The following is a 17,495-nucleotide window of genomic DNA, read 5'->3' as shown; positions in this document are numbered from 1 at the left end:
GTCCGAAGACGCTGCAGGGCCTGGTAGCAAAGTTAGGCAAAGCAGACTGTTAATAGTCTCCCATCAGGCACATCTGGGACATTGCTGGTCGGCAACTACAAAGGGAGCTGCCAACAGCGGAACATGATGATTTGCTCAAGTCCATTCGGGGTGGCAGAATGTTCCTCAGATCATGAATAAGCCTCATTGATAGCAGTCAAGATATGTGTGTATTTCCTTGTGTGGCACTAATACTCGATAATGAATAAATCGAGATGTTTTGAATAATTGGTTTCCATTTTTTCATAATTTTCATATCAGTACGATCTCTTTCCATTCTGGGATTTCCATAACTCCACAGATTTTCCTTCTTCGTGTTGCAATTTCAGTGTTGAGGAGTGTAGTTATCAATGAGTTCAATTTATCTATAGCTGAAATTGAAATTATTCAAAACCCATTACAAATTAGGTTAATTCACAAAATGTACAAATTTTTTGCTGCTTGCAAAAAAAAAAAAAAAAACAAAAAAAACCCAAATGAACCATGTAAATAGCTAAACAGAAAATGTCACTTTTACTGACTACTACAATCTCAGAATTCACCCCTTAATGAAAAGTATCTTTAGTAATATCTGTAGAGCCCCTCCAGCTGTTATGACCTGCAGTAAACATGATGCACAGCCAGATACCAGCTTCTGCAGCATTACTGACGATTCGCCCATTAAAGATGGGCAATGGCATTAAGTTCACTAATAATGTGAATAATGTGTAATAAGAGAGCCACAAAAAAGGCCAGAGAAGAGATCCTGCAGTTATTCTGCATATTAGCGCTCCTCTAGGTGAAGGAAAGCTGGCTCTCTGTGATACATATTGGAACTCTACAAGTGTGCGAGCCATTATAATGCCATGCCACATGATTTAAGGCTGTGTGCATACGCTGCGTTTTTGTTGCCTTTTTTAAGCGTTTTTTTTCTTGCAGATTTTAATCAATCTGCTTCGCAGATTGATTAAAATCTGCAAGAAAAAAAACGCTTAAAAAAACGCAACAAAAACGCAGCGTATGCACACAGCCTTAAATCATGTGGCATGGCATTATAATGGCACACGCACAAAAAGAAAATGCATCCCAGCAAAGTCTATGAGGATCCTGAAGTGCTGTGCACACATTGCAGATTTTGTTGCAGAAAAAAATCTGCACCAACAATTGACTTGTCAATTGTTTCTGCTCCAGCGTTTTCCCTATAACAATGCTTTAAAAAAAAAAACACATTGAAAAATGCATTAAAAATTCAAAAAAGTGTGTATTTTCAGCAGCATTTTTCCTGCCAAGCGATGCAGTTTTTGATGCAGAAAATCCACACCCAAATCTGCAACATGGGAACATAGCTTAAGACTTTTAGCTAAATGAAAGTATTTTCCAAAAGGATAGATCACCCATCTGTCTTAGGATTCTCGCCCCTTGTCAGGGTATGTTATGTAGCTGAATACTCACCTATAGAGTAGCCAACGCCAACAGGTGGTAGTAACGCCAAGGGCGGACACATCATTGGTGCAATCTGTGAGGCTGCAAGGGGACCCATTTTTTCCTCCAAAGCAGATGGAATTCTTTATTTTGATGAGCTATTGGACTGAGAAGGGCCCATATACTGTTTTTGCACTGGGGCTCCTTTCTATCTGTGTCCGTCAGTGAGCAACGCTCTAGCTTTCCTCCTCCTAGGGGAAGGATCATTTGCATCCCTTTTTCCCATTGACGTTGTCTGACCTAGAAACATTTGCTAGCATTCTGCATAATGAGAAATAGGACCCTTTAGACCACAGGTGCACAACTTTTTTTAATTCAAGTGCCAAACTTTGTGCTTGAGTCACACCAAAGAGTCGCATGCAATCTGTAGCAGTATAACAGTTCTAGAAGTGACATAATCTTATAAGTAGGGTAGTCATGTTTAGAACTTCCACTATTATAGACATTGTTCTCTGGTCCATTATTTAGCACTCCAGATAAAGGAGTTGAGATGCCCGTACAGCGAGCGCAGGTATCCCCATAGTTAGGGTAGTTACCGAAAACAGGTGAATTAGAGATGGCAGGGGACACACGGGCCATATGTTGGTTCCCGAGTCCAGGTTGCGCACCTCTGATCTAGACTCTAGCAATGAAATAACAAAATGAATAGTAATAATGAGAATAGTAATCATATAGTAGTGAAATATTCCAGGACGACTCAGCAAAGGAAGCAAAATCCTCACAAGTAATCATAAAAAATGCCTGACTTTATTTCAGAAAATGGTCCCCTACAGGCACATCTGGGCCATTTCCAAATGGAGACATTTTATGATATATTCATGGACTTTGTATTGGCATTTTGTAATAAAAGGATATTTCATGAGGATCAAGATATAACAATGTGTTCCCTATAAGAACATGAGGGCCTAGAAGATGAATGGCTGTCCTCAGTCTGCATGAGCCTTATGTACTCTTACACCTGAGTATTAGCCACTGGCTACTGAATAATCGCACTAAAAATCAAGTACAAAATCAAAACAGATATTTAAAGGGAATCTGTTAGTAGGATCCACCCTCCTGAGCGTCTATATGGACACGTAGGTCATAGGAAGCTGAATAAAATGATACCTTGATATCTGCAGTCTGATGTCTTATTCTTGAGAAAGCCACCTTTTTCTTCATATGTAAATAAGCTAAGAAATGTGAGCCGGACACAGATCTCCCAGAGAGTTCAGAGCTTATTTTATATTAAAGGGGGCATTATTAATGTGACATGTAATGACTGACAGTCTGATCTCCTGACTTACATGTCTTACACTGGTAACGTCCCTATAAAATAATCACTGGCGGCAGAATCTCATGCAGATCTATGTCCGGCCCATAGCCTGGAACAGCTCATTTACCTATTTAAAAAAACGTGGATTTCTCTGGAATAAGACATCGGATCACAGATATCAAGGTATAATTTTTTTTTAGCTTCCTATGACCTTACTGCCCCTATTGACAGCTTGGGAGGATGGCTCCTACTGACAGATTCTGTGTAAGCTGTTATATATCATTTTACACAAAACTAAAAGTGATCATCAGATTGTCCATTTATTACATTTTCTACCAAATGAGATCAAGTCTGAAAGTACAAAGACCATTTAAGTAGCCAGCACTATACTGATCTTTGCTGTGGGGCCCCTCCTCTGCTATGTATGCCAAGGCCAATAAGCCTGATGTTATTAGTGGCCTGTGCACCAGGACCATATATGCAAGCATCAAAATAGTGCCCCACCTCCCCTGCTTACTTCTCATCCTCCCCTGCTTACTTCTCTTTTTCCCCAGCCTACTTCTCATCCTCCCCTGCTTACTTCTCATCCTCCCCTGCAAACTTCTTATCCTCCCCTGCTTACTACTCATCCTCCCCTGCAAAGTTCTCATCCTCCCCTGCTTACTACTCATCTTAACCTGCTTACTTCTCCTCCTCCCCTGCTTACTTCTCCTCCTCCCCTGCTTACTTCTCATCCTCCCCTGCTTACTTCTCATCCTCCCCAGCTTACTTCTCATTCTTCCCTGCTTACTTCTCATCCTCCCCTGATTACTTCTCATTCTTCCCTGCTTACTTCTCATCCTCCCCTGATTACTTCTCATTCTTCCCTGCTTACTTCTCATCCTCCCCTGATTACTTCTCATTCTTCCCTGCTTACTTCTCATCCTCCCCTGCTTACTTCTCATTCTCCCTGGCTTCCTTCTCATCATCCCCAGCTTACTTCTCATCCTCCATGGCTTACTTCTCATTCTCCCCTGCTTACTTCTCATCCTCCCCAGCTTACTTCTCATTCTTCCCTGCTTACTTCTCATCCTCCCCTGATTACTTCTCATTCTTCCCTGCTTACTTCTCATCCTCCCCTGATTACTTCTCATTCTTCCCTGCTTACTTCTCATCCTCCCCTGATTACTTCTCATTCTTCCCTGCTTACTTCTCATCCTCCCCTGCTTACTTCTCATTCTCCCTGGCTTCCTTCTCATCATCCCCAGCTTACTTCTCATCCTCCATGGCTTACTTCTCATTCTCCCCTGCTTACTTCTCATCCTCCCCAGCTTACTTCTCATTCTTCCCTGCTTACTTCTCATCCTCCCCTGCTTACTTCTCATTCTCCCTGGCTTCCTTCTCATCATCCCCAGCTTACTTCTCATCCTCCATGGCTTACTTCTCATCCTCCCCTGCTTACTTCTCATCCTCCCCTGCTTACTTCTCATCCTCCCCTGCTTACTTCTTATCCATCTCGGCTTATTTTATGTGTGGATAGGAGAGCGGTGCACCTGTTTTTCCCTCATTCCCACTAACAGTGAAGGAAGGGGGGCCATTGGAGTTCATTCCCAGCATCTGTCCGCAACAGCTGCAGGTACTTCCTCCATGTTACATATGGTTACTATATACTGTATAGTGGCAAACTGTATACTAATGCTCAGCTTATTGCACACTTTAAGAATCTAACGTAATCCCCATATCCGTCTCCTAAGACTGTGTGAGCCATGACTGAGCTTTCTGGCCTCAGATAATAAGAAGCTTCATCCTCCTATAAATAAAATCCCATTGACTTGATTCTAGCAGAAAACCATTACTCAGGTCTCCAAGGTAGAAAGATGATACAATCTAACGACCTGAATGCACCATATAATTCCATTAAAATTAGACACGGTGCTAACAATGACATGTGACCTGTGATGTAGTTGGTGCGATTCAATCACCGGCGTATGACTGAGCCATTCATTCACACTTCCAGCCCACGTGACGAAATAACTGTTATTGTGACTGGTATTTTCAGCATTGGCACAGAACCCAATGCAAACAATGCATTATTAACCATGCAAAACGACCATCAGCGCTGACTCAACACCAACCTCAGCAAAATGAGAAAGGAACCTGCACGGCGATAACAGCTCGGATATATAGAAGAATATAACACACACACACACATATATATATTCAGTATATATATATATATATATATATATATATATATATATATATTCATTCAATATATCTGATTCCAGATCAATAAAAATCTTTACATTACAGCTCGTCTCCATGGATGGAAAGTCATGTGCTACAAAAATGCAACCATCCGAAATATTAACCCGTGGCGCCCTACACAAAATATCATATATAAAGACTGTAACAAACATATTGGTGGTCTAAGGCGATGTACACGTTCATCTACATATCAGCAACCCTAATGGGAAAGAAGTACAATCATCTGAATGTCATATACTGTACACAATGTCACAACTTCAACCTATAGCAACCATGTGACCGACAGAGAATGCACAGGGGTGCACTCACTATCTATCCATTATACTGATACAGACAGGAGAGAAAGATAGAGAGATGGATGGATGGATGGATGGATGGATGGACAGATAATAGAGAGATAGAGATATAGATAAAAGAGAGATAATAGAGAGAAGATAGGTAATAAATAGATAATAGATAGATAATAGAAAGATAGATTATAGATAGATAGATAAAAAATAAATATATAATAGATAATAGATACATAAATAGATAGGTATTAGAAAGATAGATAATAGATAGATAGATAGATAGATAGATAGATAGATAGATAGATAGAGGGATAGATGGATAGATAGAAGGATAGATAGATAATAGATTGATGGATAGATAGATAGATAGATAACAGATAGATAGATAGATAGATAATAGATAGATGGATAGACAGATAATAGATAGATAGATAGATAGATAAATAGATAGATAGATAAATAGATAGATAGAAGGATAGATAGATAGACAGATAAATAGATAAATAGATAGATAGATAGATATATGGATAGATAGAGGGATTGATGGATAGACAGATAGATAGTTAGACAGGTAATAGAAAGATAGAGAGATCGATAATAGATAGAGAGATAGATAAATAGACAAAGGGACTGATAGATATATAGAACTAGATAGACAGCCATGAGATGATTGGATGGATTGACAGATAAATAGGTGATGGAATAATTGATAGATAACAGGTGACAGTAGATCAGTACATGTAGCACACAGATCCCTGGTGTTTGTCCCTCACATGGCTGTTACATTGCTCTGTGACATTCAGACATGATGCTCTGTCCCCTCCATGGCACGGTCCGGGGCTGTGGTCTCCACACTGTTTGTATATACTGTATATATTTCTCTCCCCGCAATGTGCATATATATATATATATAGATATATATATATATATATATATATATATATATATATATATATATATATATATCTCCATGTGCAGTCACACAGCAGCACTCTCCTCCTCTGTCGCACGACCATTACCTGAGTGTCGCACGCTTCTCCCCCGCACGGCTCCCCGGGGAGATCCGAAGAGACCAGGAGAAGGCTGGAGACAAGAAGGAAGAGAAGATGAGGGACGAGAGCGGCGGAGCACGGCGGAGGCATGGGGACGGCGGCTGCTGGCTCCGGCTCTCCTGGCTTCTGGTACCCGCTGCCGGCTCTGGATGCTGCGATCACTGAGCTGCAACCAGCCGGCTCCTGTTACCATAACAACCGGCTGACTGACAGGAGGGAGAGCGGGGAGGGGAGGGGCACCGAGGGAGGCGGGAGCAGGGCAATGTCGGGGGCGGCAGGCGGGCAGAGAGTGTGGGGAGCTGACGCTCTGTACACAAGTAACGGTCCACAGTGTGATTATTGCTCTACATTATAATCTGAGCAAAGCGCAGCGCAGTTGCTGACAGCAACCAATCAGAAGGAAGCTTTAATGGTGAAATCTGCACAAATTCTGACAAAATGCACACTGTCTTCTGATTGGTTGCCAAACACAAGAGCTCCATTTTTTTCCATTTGAGGCCATAGTAACCATGAGCATCTGTCAAAAGAGTAGTCAGATTGGTTCAGGAGTCACCACCACACTCAACATCCAAAGGTCAGAGCTAAGCTATCGATGAGCAAGCACAACCATGTTCAGGAGCTAGTGATGAGCAAGCACTATCATGTTCGGGAGCTAGCAATGAGTGAGCACTACCATGTTCGGGAGCTAGCGATGAGCGAGCACTACCAAGTTCGGGAGCTAGCAATGAGCGAGCACTACCATGTTCGGGAGCTAGCGATGAGCGAGCACTACCATGTTCGGGAGCTAGCAATGAGTGAGCACTACCATGTTCGGGAGCTAGCGATGAGCGAGCACTACCAAGTTCGGGAGCTAGCAATGAGCGAGCACTACCATGTTCGGGAGCTAGCGATGAGCGAGCACTACCATGTTCGGGAGCTAGCAATGAGCGAGCACTACCATGTTCGAGAGCTAGCGATGAGCGAGCACTATCAAGTTCGGGAGCTGGCGATGAGCGAGCACTATCATGTTCGGAAGCTAGCAATGAGTAAGCACTACCATGTTTGGGAGCTAGCGATGAGCAAGCACTACCATGTTCAGGTGCTAGTGATGAACAAGCACTATAATACTCGAGTGCTAGTGATGAGCGAGCACTACCATGTTCAGGAGCTAGTGATGAGTGAGCACTACCATGCTCGGGTGCCATTGATAAAGGAGCACTACCATGTTCGGGAGCTTGCGATGAGCGAGCACTACCATGTTCGAGAGCTAATGATCAGCGACCACTACCAAGTTCGGGAGCTAGCGATGAGCGAGCACTACCATTTTCGGAATCTAGCAGTGAGTGAGCACTGCCATGTTGAGGAGCTAGTGATGAGTGAGCACTACCATGCTCGGGTGATAGTGATAAAGGAGCACTACCATGTTCGGGAGCTTGCGATGAGCAAACACTACCATGTTTGGGAGCTAGTAATGAGGGAGCACTTCCATGTGTGGGAGCTAGCGATGAGTGAGCACTACCATGTTTGGGAGCTAGCGATGAGCAAATGTAGCGCCCCTGAATACATCAGAGTGCTACAGGGAACTGCATCCTTACCCAGGGTGCAGGACCTACCCCCCCCTTCCCCACCCCCCCGTGGTTCCAGGTACCCAGGTACCCAGGAACCCGGTGTCACTCCCATCTGCACCACAAAACCCAATCACATCAGTCGCTGCCAGACACACCAGGGGGGTTGGACCAGCTGGAAAATGGGCCAGCTAATTGGGAACTGGGCAGACTGAAAGGGGAGAGTGGAGAAGTGAGCTCCAGAGAGTGAGGAGCTGGGAGAGTTAGCTCCTGGGGAGCTAAGGAACACAGATTGGGCCGCAAGAAGTGATTCGGGTCCAGAGGAGTCGGGGACCGGTTGCAAGGATGTTGGACAGGGATGTGACGGACGTAGTCTTGGAGGGACTGTCGGCACCAGAAGGGTCAAACAGAACTGACCGGTACCGAGCACAACGGGATACAGGACCCTAGGTCAGAAGCCGATTCAACGTCCTGACAATTCACCTGAAAGGGAGAGGGTCTTCAAGGACTTCCCTAAGCGCTCAGAGACTGAGGGTATCAGCACAACGAGGGAGACAGGGTTTTACCAGACATAGCAACCCACTGAGGTCCCAAGTGCCAGCCCTTAGGAGCACGGCTACACTACACATAGTGAGCAGGGCCCCCAACAGCTTCAAGCCACGGGGACCATCAATGGACAACATATTGTGCACGGAGGCAGGCTCCGAATCACTAAGTGACACCGGTGGGACCGGGTACTTGGACGAGCTCCCGGCAGCGGTAGCTGTACTCAGAGACTATTGTTTACCTACAGTGTGTGTCTCCTTTCTCCACCTCATCCAACACCACGACTACCCGCAGTGAGTACCCTGGTCCCTGCACCCTGTCCTTCCAAATCTACCAACCGCCTGAGCACAGGGCCTTCCCTACCTGCGGAAGGAGTGACACCTTGCTGCTTCACCCCATCTGCCCTGGTCCTCCCTCCAGCAGCGGCGGTACTCCCATCACCGCAACCCGCAGGTGGCGTCACAAACTTTTCCCCTGTAAATAACCCCTTTTACAGATCAGAATGTCCGCCAAGCCCGGTCCGAACCACTCGAGCCACGACGATCCTGGATCCGAGCATTCCGATTAACACCGGGGCGGCACACAAACACTACCATGTTCGGGAGCTAGGGATGAACGAGCACTACCATGTTCGGGAGCTAATGATGAGCGAGCACTACCATGTTTGGGAGTTAGCAATGAACGAACACTACCATGTTCGGGAGCTAGTGATGAGCGAGCACTACCATGTTCGGGAGCTAGTGATGAGCGAGTATTACTATGTTCGGGAGCTAATGATGAGCGAGCACTACCATGTTCGGGAGCTAGCAATGAACGAACACTACCATGTTCGGGAGCTAGTGATGAGCGAGCACTACCATGTTCGGGAGCTAGTGATGAACGAGCACTACCATGCTCGGTTGCTAGTGATGAGCGAGCACTACCATGTTCGGGAGCTAGCGATGAATGATCACTACCATGTTTGGTAGCTAGTGATGAGCAAACACTACCATGTTGGGGAGCTAGTGATGAGCGAGCACAACCATGTTTGGAAGCTAATGATGAATGAGCACTACCATGTTCTGGAGCTAGCGATGAGCAAATACTACCATGTTTAGGAGCTAGCAATGAACGAGCACTACCATGTTTGGGAGCTATTGATGAGCGAGCACTACCATGTTCGGGTGCTAGTGATGAGCGAGCACTAGCATGTTCGGGAGCTAGCGATGAGCGAGCACTACCATGTTCGGGAGCTAGCGATGAGAGAGCACTACCATGTTCGGGAGCTAGCGATGAGAGAGCACTACCATGTTTGGGAGGTAATGATCAGCGAGCACTACCATGTTTGGGAGGTAGCGATGATCGAGCACTACCATGTTCGAGAGCTAGCGATGACCAAGCACAACCATGTTCGGGAGCTAGCGATGAACAAGCACTACCATGTTCTGGAGCTAGCGATGAGGGAGCACTACCATGTTCGGGAGCTAGTGATGAACGAGCACTACCATGCTCGGGTGCTAGTGATGAGTGAGCACTACCATGTTCGGGAGCTAGTGATGATCAAACACTACCATGTTCGGGAGCTAGCATTGAGTGAGCACTACCATGCTCGGGTGCTAGTGATGGGTGAGCTCTACCATGATCAATTGCTCAGTGTTCGTAAGGAGAAGTTGGATGCTTGGAATGGAGTGACTTGTGCCATCAGTATAATGGAAGTCAAAGGGGGATTTAGGAATGTTTCACAGGAAAGTGGACCTCTACCATTCTAAAATATCTGAAAGAACAAACAGCAGATATTATTTCACCTTCCCTCGTTACAGCGGTTGCTCCCTTCCGCTGCTCCGGTCTTATTTTTGCTGTAGCGATGTGTCGTCGCCACTCAGCATAGGAACATATAGGACCCTGAGTGCGCTCCTAATTAAATCACAGGGACTACGACCATAGACAGCCACGCTAGAACAGCCATGTACCAAGGCAGCCCTCTCATTGTCTGATATATATATATATATATATATATATATATATATATATATATATACACAGTACATACCAAAAGTTTGGACACACCTCATTCAAAGAGTTTTCTTTATTTTCATGACTCTGAAAATTGTAGATTCACATTTCAGGCATCAAAACTATGAATTAACACATGTGGAATGAAATACTTAACAAAAAAGTGTGAAACAACTGAAAATATGTCTTATATTCTAGGTTCTTCAAAGTAGCCACCTTTTTCTTTGATTACTTCTTTGCAAACTCTTGTCATTCTCTTGATGAGCTTCAAGAGGTAGTCACCGGAAATGGTTTTTACTTCACAAGTGTGCCCTGTCAGGTTTAATAAGTGGGATTTCTTGCCTTATAAATGGGGTTGGGACCATCAGTTGTGTTGTGCAGAAGTCTGGTGGATACACAGCTTACAGTTCTAGTGAATAGACTGTTAGCATTTGTATCATTGCAAGAAAAGAGCAGCTAAGTAAAGAAAAACGAGTGGCCATCATTACTTTAAGAAATGAAGGTCTGTTGTGTCCCATGAATGGGAACAACGTGTTGTATATAATTCTTGCATTGCATATTTTTCCTCCTATCAGGAAATTCCTTATTGTTACTAGGTAGATTTAGACTGTATGAAGTTTGTCCCTATGTTCCTCCCTTAGTTGGCTTCTGTATAGAATGCTCCTCCCTTTTTCCTTCAGTTTAGTCTAGAGAGGAACCATTGCTGAAGGCACATGTCTAAAACCCTGTACAGATTATTCCTTTTCACCTGCCTTTACTTTGTACTTAATACAAGATTCTAGAAGAAAACTACAGTGTTTCTCCTGGTCTTTCTACAAGTCATCGTTTGGCTGAGTTTAAAACTATCTGTGGATGCTTTTGAAGTGTGAGTACAATCATACAGTTATCTAAGGGACTGATAATTAGAGCGCTTGGGATTCACAGCTTCTAGGAAGAAACAGAATAGTGAAAACGACTAGCTGAGACCGGGATTAGTATACATATATCAGTAATGAACCTGTTTCCAGGAGTGCTATACTGCATACAATCCAGAGAAAGGATTGCTGATAACAAGTCACAGCATAAAACTTTATAGCAGCTTCAGACAGAAAGTGCCCTGTAAAGTATTAACCTGTTATCAGAACTGTGTGCAGCTATAAACCTAGAATCACCCATAAGCTAATTGTAAGCTGCAGCCAGAGACTCTGCAAATACATTCTGCAAACACAGGCTGCTCCCCAGATCAGATTGCAACATTGTATTGGTTTCCCTGACAACCAGTGCAGAGCAGCATTCACCCTTCTTGATGGAGGCAAAGAGAACAATTTCACTTCCTGCTCTAGAGCAAGAAGAGAAAGACATGGACACTTAAATTACAGTGAAAGATCTAAGCGGTTCACCAAACCAACATGGAAGGTTAAAGAGAACCTAGAAACAGCCAGAAGTGAACTGCTTACCCACACAACATTATCGTGGCAAAGAGTGCAAAAACAAGTGACTGTTTTATCTGTGCCCGATGCTTATGAGCTACCACCAGAGGGAGCCCTTGAACAACTGTACTCAACATACCAGTCCTACAAAGAGATTTGTAAAAAATATTCCTCTACCCTGCTGAGATCAAATACGTCTGAGTCTCAAAAAGAACTACAGGACTTCCAACAGCTTAATGCTGAACGAGACCTCACCGTGCGCGACATTGTGAGCGATACTGAAGCAAAAATGGCGCAAATGTCAGGAGCAGCATCTTACAAATCCAGGTCCGTTAAGAGCTCAAGGCACTCACTCAAATCAGGCTCATCAAGGTACTCAACCCTCAACGAGCAGCTCATAAAGGTGCGCGCTGAAGCAGAATCAACAAAAGTACAAGCCATCTTCGCCCAGCGAGAAGCAGAGATGAAAGCAGAATCTGCACGCAGAGAAGCAGAGATGAAAGCAGAATCTGCACGCAAGGAAGCAGAGACAATTGCAGAATCTGCACGCAAAAAGGCAGAAATTTAAGCCCTTCAGAAGGAATGTGAACATGTGGCGGCCATGGCAAGGCTAAAGGTCTTTGAGGAAGCTCTGGGTGGGAGCCAAGAAGGCAGCGCCAGTTTGTGTGATCTCGACACAGAAGACTCAATTAAGCATACAAGAGATTACGTGCAGAGCCAAGCCGACGAACTGCCAACTACCATCAACATTCCCGTCAGCGCTAACACCTCTCCAGAGCATCAAGACACTGATCCACCTACAACTTCCAGCCTTCCAGGTCAGTCCAATGCACCTCAGACTTTCAAGCCTGAACCTGCTTCATATTCCAATGCACAGCCACACCCTGCGCATCAGCAAACTCTGTATGCCTATGTCTACATGCAACCTAACATGCCGGCAAGGCGCTACACTCCCAACAACTGTGTAGCTCCAGCCCCGCATACAACAGAGACTGTACACACCAAACCGGCGGTTTGCTGGTCTAAACACCTACGCCACTCCGTACTTTCCCATGTTCCCGAACCAAGAAGCTACAAACCACACAACCAGCACCACGCAGTCAGCAAATGTGCCCCCAATGTCGGAAAGATCAGACATGTCTGACTTTGCAAGGTACATGATCCGCCGAGAACTCACCAACACCGGTCTCACAAAGTTTGATGACCAGCCCGAAAACTACAGAGGGTGGAAGTGTGTCTTCAAAACCGCACCGCGTGACCTCGACATTACGGCTACTAAAGAGCTGGACTTGCTAATCAGGTGGCTAGGGCCATGGTCTACTGAGAGAATCAAGAGACTCAGATCCATCTACATCAGCGACCCAACAACTGGTCTCGCAACCGCATGGGACAAACTAGAGAAAGGCTTCGGCAGTCCTGAAGCAATTGAAGATGCATTGCTGAAACAACTATATGACCTTCCCAAAATATCTGGCAAGGATGCTTCAAAGTACCAGGAACTCAGCGACCTGTTGTCCGAACTCCAGCTGACCAAAACAGACACTTACCTACCTGGCCTCAGCTACCTGGACACCGCTCGTGGGGTGAAACCCATAGTCGCCAAGTTACCTTACAACGTGCAGGAAAGGTGGACCACGGTAGGAACAAACTATAAAAAAGAGCACCAAGTCTCCTTCCCTCCATTCTCCTACTTCTGCGAGTTCATCAATGGCATCGTGGAATGTAAGGCAGACCCCAGCTTCACCTGTAGAGAACCCACCGACTCCACTTCACCAGCTCCCAGATATGAGAGCCCTCATCAAAATGACAGAAACCGTAGGGGCCCAGTATCAGTCAAAAAGACTGACGTTCTGCCACCTACACCAACGTCAGCACCAGACAAGGGCAATGAAGGCGGGAAGGCAGAAAATCCGAACCGCCAGTGTCCTATTCACAAACTGCCACATCCTCTGAGGAAGTGCATTGGCTTCAGGAAGAAACCCCTTCAAGAATGAAAGGAACTCTTGAAAAGGTTTGGGGTATGTTTCAGGTGTTGTGCCTCTACAGAACACCTTGCCAATGACTGTAAGGTTACAATTAAGTGTATGGATTGTGGCAGCATGGATCACGTGCAAGCGCTCCACCCATTTCAGCCTGATCCTGCACCTACACCTTCTCCTACCACAAGTCATGCCGGGGAGAGTACAGGCCAAGCTGCAAACCACCTCACAGTATCCTCCTCGTGCACCGAAGTCTGCGGAGAAGATCTCTGGGACAAGTCTTGTGCAAAAATATGCCAAGTAAGGGTATATCCCAAAGGTCACCCAGAAAGGGCCATGAAGGTGTACAGCATCACAGCATCCTGGAAGACCAGATCAACAGGTCACTCGCCAGGTCTGAACTCTTTGACTTGTTCAGCTTAAAAGGAAATGCCTACCCTTGCACACTAGGTACTTTCAGTGGCATCTCAGAAGCTTGCGGAAGAAGAGCAAGTGGTCTCGTGGTAACATCTCTTGAAAATACCGTAGAGATACCTTTACCGACACTCGTCGAGTGCAACCAAATACCGGCTAACAGGGAAGAGATTCCGACACTGGAGGCAGCTCTTCACCACCCTCACCTGAGAACTATCGCCAGCAAGATCCCAGCTCTTGATCATCATGCAAAAATCCTGATTCTGCTTGGAAGGGACATCCTCAGGCTACACAAAGTATGCCAACACATCAACGGGTCACACAACGCGCCATTCACTCAGCGCTACGACTTAAGGGGGCTTTACACGCTACGACATCGCTAATGCAAACTCGTTTGGGTCACGGAATTGGTGATGCACATCCGGCCGCATTAGCGATGCCGTTGCGTGTGACACCGATGAGCGATTTTGCATCTTTGCAAAAACGTGCAAAATCGCTCATCGGTGACATGGGGGTCCATTCTCAAATATCGTTACTGCAGCAGTAACGAGGTTGTTCCTCGTTCCTGCGGCAGTACACATTGCTCCGTGTGACACCGCAGGAACGAGGAAGCTCTCCTTACCTGCCTCCCGGCCACAATGCGGAAGGAAGGAGGTGGGCGGGATGTTACATCCCACTCATCTCCGCCCCTCTGCTTCTATTGGGCGGCCGCTCAGTGACGTCGCTGTGACGCCGCACGGACCGCCCCCTTAGAAAGGAGGCGGTTCGCCGGTCACAGCGACGTCGCCGGGCAGGTAAGTATGTGTGACGGGTCTGGGCGATGTTGCGCGGCATGGGCAGCGATTTGCCCGTGTCGCGCAACAGATGGGGGCGGGTACCCACACTAACAATATCAGGACCGATATCGCAGTGTGTAAAGCCCGCTTTAGGCTGGGTGATCATAGGAAACATCTGCGTAGGCAAAATGAAGAGTTCTGACGCGATCTCCTCCTACAAGACGCACATCCTCCCAACTGGTCGCGGCACTCACTTTCAACCATGTCCGCATCACTACTGGGTGAGAGAGAGGCTGAGGGACACCAGGTGGCGACAGCAGCCACCCGACTGCGCGGACGCATACCATCTCTGGGATGATGACTTCGGGTCAACAGTGTTTAAGTCTACAAATGAAGACAACAAGTTGGCACCGACGAGAGAAGACAAGGAATTCATAAAGATTATGGATAAAGAGTTCTCTCAAAATGACTCTAACAGTTGGGTAGCCCCATTACCCTTTCGGTCTCCAAGGCCAAGGTTGCCAAACAACTTCCAGCAAGCAACCATAAGGTTCTCCTCTCTAAAACGCACCTTGAAAAGAAAACCAGAGATGGAGAAACACTTTGTCGACTTCATGCAAAATATCCTCGACAGAGATCATGCTGAACAGTGGCACCACATTCGCACCGTACAAAACCCAGCTGACCGAGGAATGAGACTCATTGCTGTGTCCAAACTCGGCGACAACATGTGGCTGACACCTCCAAGTATCTTATACGAGGAGACCTGCGATAACTACGTCGGCAACATGTACGAGCTGGTGGAACCAGAATCCGACAAGGAAATTAGACCAATCGTCTCTGCTTGCTACACTTTAGCAACATCAAAACAGAGGTTGGGACCTCATCGCTTCGAGTGCTTCTCAAGTTGGTCATCTGCGGTACATCGCTCACTGTTTCTACAAGTCTTCAACGTGCCACGGCTGGCACATGTGCGTGAATCATCCTGCTGTCATCGACAAAGAACATGCCAAACAATTCCGGTCCGACTGTGGAACTAATTTCACAGGGGCTTGTAAGGAATTGCAGCTAAACAACTTCTTGGATGACAATAGCTGTACCTGGGTGTTCAATCCCCCACTCTCATCACACATGGGTGGATCCTGGGAACGCATGATCGGAATCGCACGAAGAATCCTTGATTCCATGCTACTAAATCACAAACTTCCTCTCACCCACGAAGTGCTGGTGACCTTCCTCGCAGAGGTATCCGCTATAATAAACGCCAGACCTCTGGTTCCTGTATCATCCGACCCTGACGCTCCAATGATTCTCACTCCAGCCACACTCCTCACACAGAAAATTGGAGCTGTTTCAGTCCCTCCTGGGGACTTCAATCAAAAGGACATTTTCAGATGTCAATGGAAGCAAGTACAACATCTGTCCAATGTGTTCTGGCATCGGTGGAAGACCGAGTATTTGCATCTGCTTCAAATCCGTCACAAATGATAAAAGTCATCTCCTAACCTGCAAGTAGGTTACGTTGTCTTGCTGAAAGACAGAGAGGCTCATCACAACGAGTGGCCAATGGGACTCATCACCAAGGCTGTACTCAGGCACGATGGAAAGACACGGAAGGTAGAAGTGAAGGTGACGAAGGGCGGTTCAACCGGTATTCGTGCTACTTTTACCAAAGGAGGACTTTACATGAGCTAACTTTGTCGTTGGACACTGCCACGGCGGGGAGCGTACCTTCTCTTACCCCTGCTGTACTGAGACACAACTGTCCGTGTCCAATTGAACCTTGAACTTTTGCTTGGACTAAAACGTTACCGTTGGATTATTGGGTTGGAGGAAGAGTTGGCATGTTTGCGGCTTCCCCAATCTGAAGATGTGTTTGTTGAACTTGAATTAATTTACCATTTTTTTCTACCTTTACATTTTTATGCAAGGACAATGCGTCATCGACCAAGCATGGACTTGAATTCAGTGCATTACTGTTGCATTTTTTGTGTTTCTCTCTTTTCTCATTACAGGTTTCGTGACATCGAGGGACAGGATCGACTCCATACGTCGTACAAGGACTTGTGAAATCAGATGATTTCAGACGGGGAGTGTTGTGTCCCATGAATGGGAACAACGTGTTGTATATAATTCTTGCATTGCATATTTTTCCTCCTATCAGGAAATTCCTTATTGTTGCTAGGTAGATTTAGACTGTATGAAGTTTGTCCCTATGTTCCTCCCTTAGTTGGCTTCTGTATAGAATGCTCCTCCCTTCCTCCTTCAGTTTAGTCTAGAGAGGAACCATTGCTGAAGACACATGTCTACAACCCTGTACAGATTATTCCTTTTCACCTGCCTTTACTTTGTACTTAATACAAGATTCTAGAAGAAAACAACAGCGTTTCTCCTGGTCTTTCTACAAGTCATCGTTTGGCTGAGTTTAAAACTATCTCTGGATGATTTTGAAGTGTGAGTACAATCATACAGTTATCTAAGGGACTGATAA

At 45.7% G+C, this 17,495-nt stretch overlaps 1 protein-coding gene across 1 annotated transcript in view; it reads right to left on the bottom strand.

The window, feature by feature from the left end:
• DNER (delta/notch like EGF repeat containing) overlaps positions 1 to 6,552 on the bottom strand; it is a 464,487-nt gene extending 457,935 nt beyond the window's left edge. The window contains 2 exon segments of the mRNA XM_075340935.1: positions 6,312 to 6,456; positions 6,458 to 6,552. Coding sequence (XP_075197050.1) covers positions 6,312 to 6,456; positions 6,458 to 6,537 — 225 coding nt within the window. The 5' untranslated portion in view covers positions 6,538 to 6,552.
• Between the last annotated feature and the right edge of the window lie 10,943 nt (positions 6,553 to 17,495).

This window comes from Anomaloglossus baeobatrachus, chromosome 3 (genome assembly GCF_048569485.1).
Source record: "Anomaloglossus baeobatrachus isolate aAnoBae1 chromosome 3, aAnoBae1.hap1, whole genome shotgun sequence".
NCBI lineage: Eukaryota > Metazoa > Chordata > Amphibia > Anura > Aromobatidae > Anomaloglossus > Anomaloglossus baeobatrachus.
Note: the sequence above shows the minus strand (reverse complement) of the source record. Positions and strands in the feature narration are given on the sequence as shown.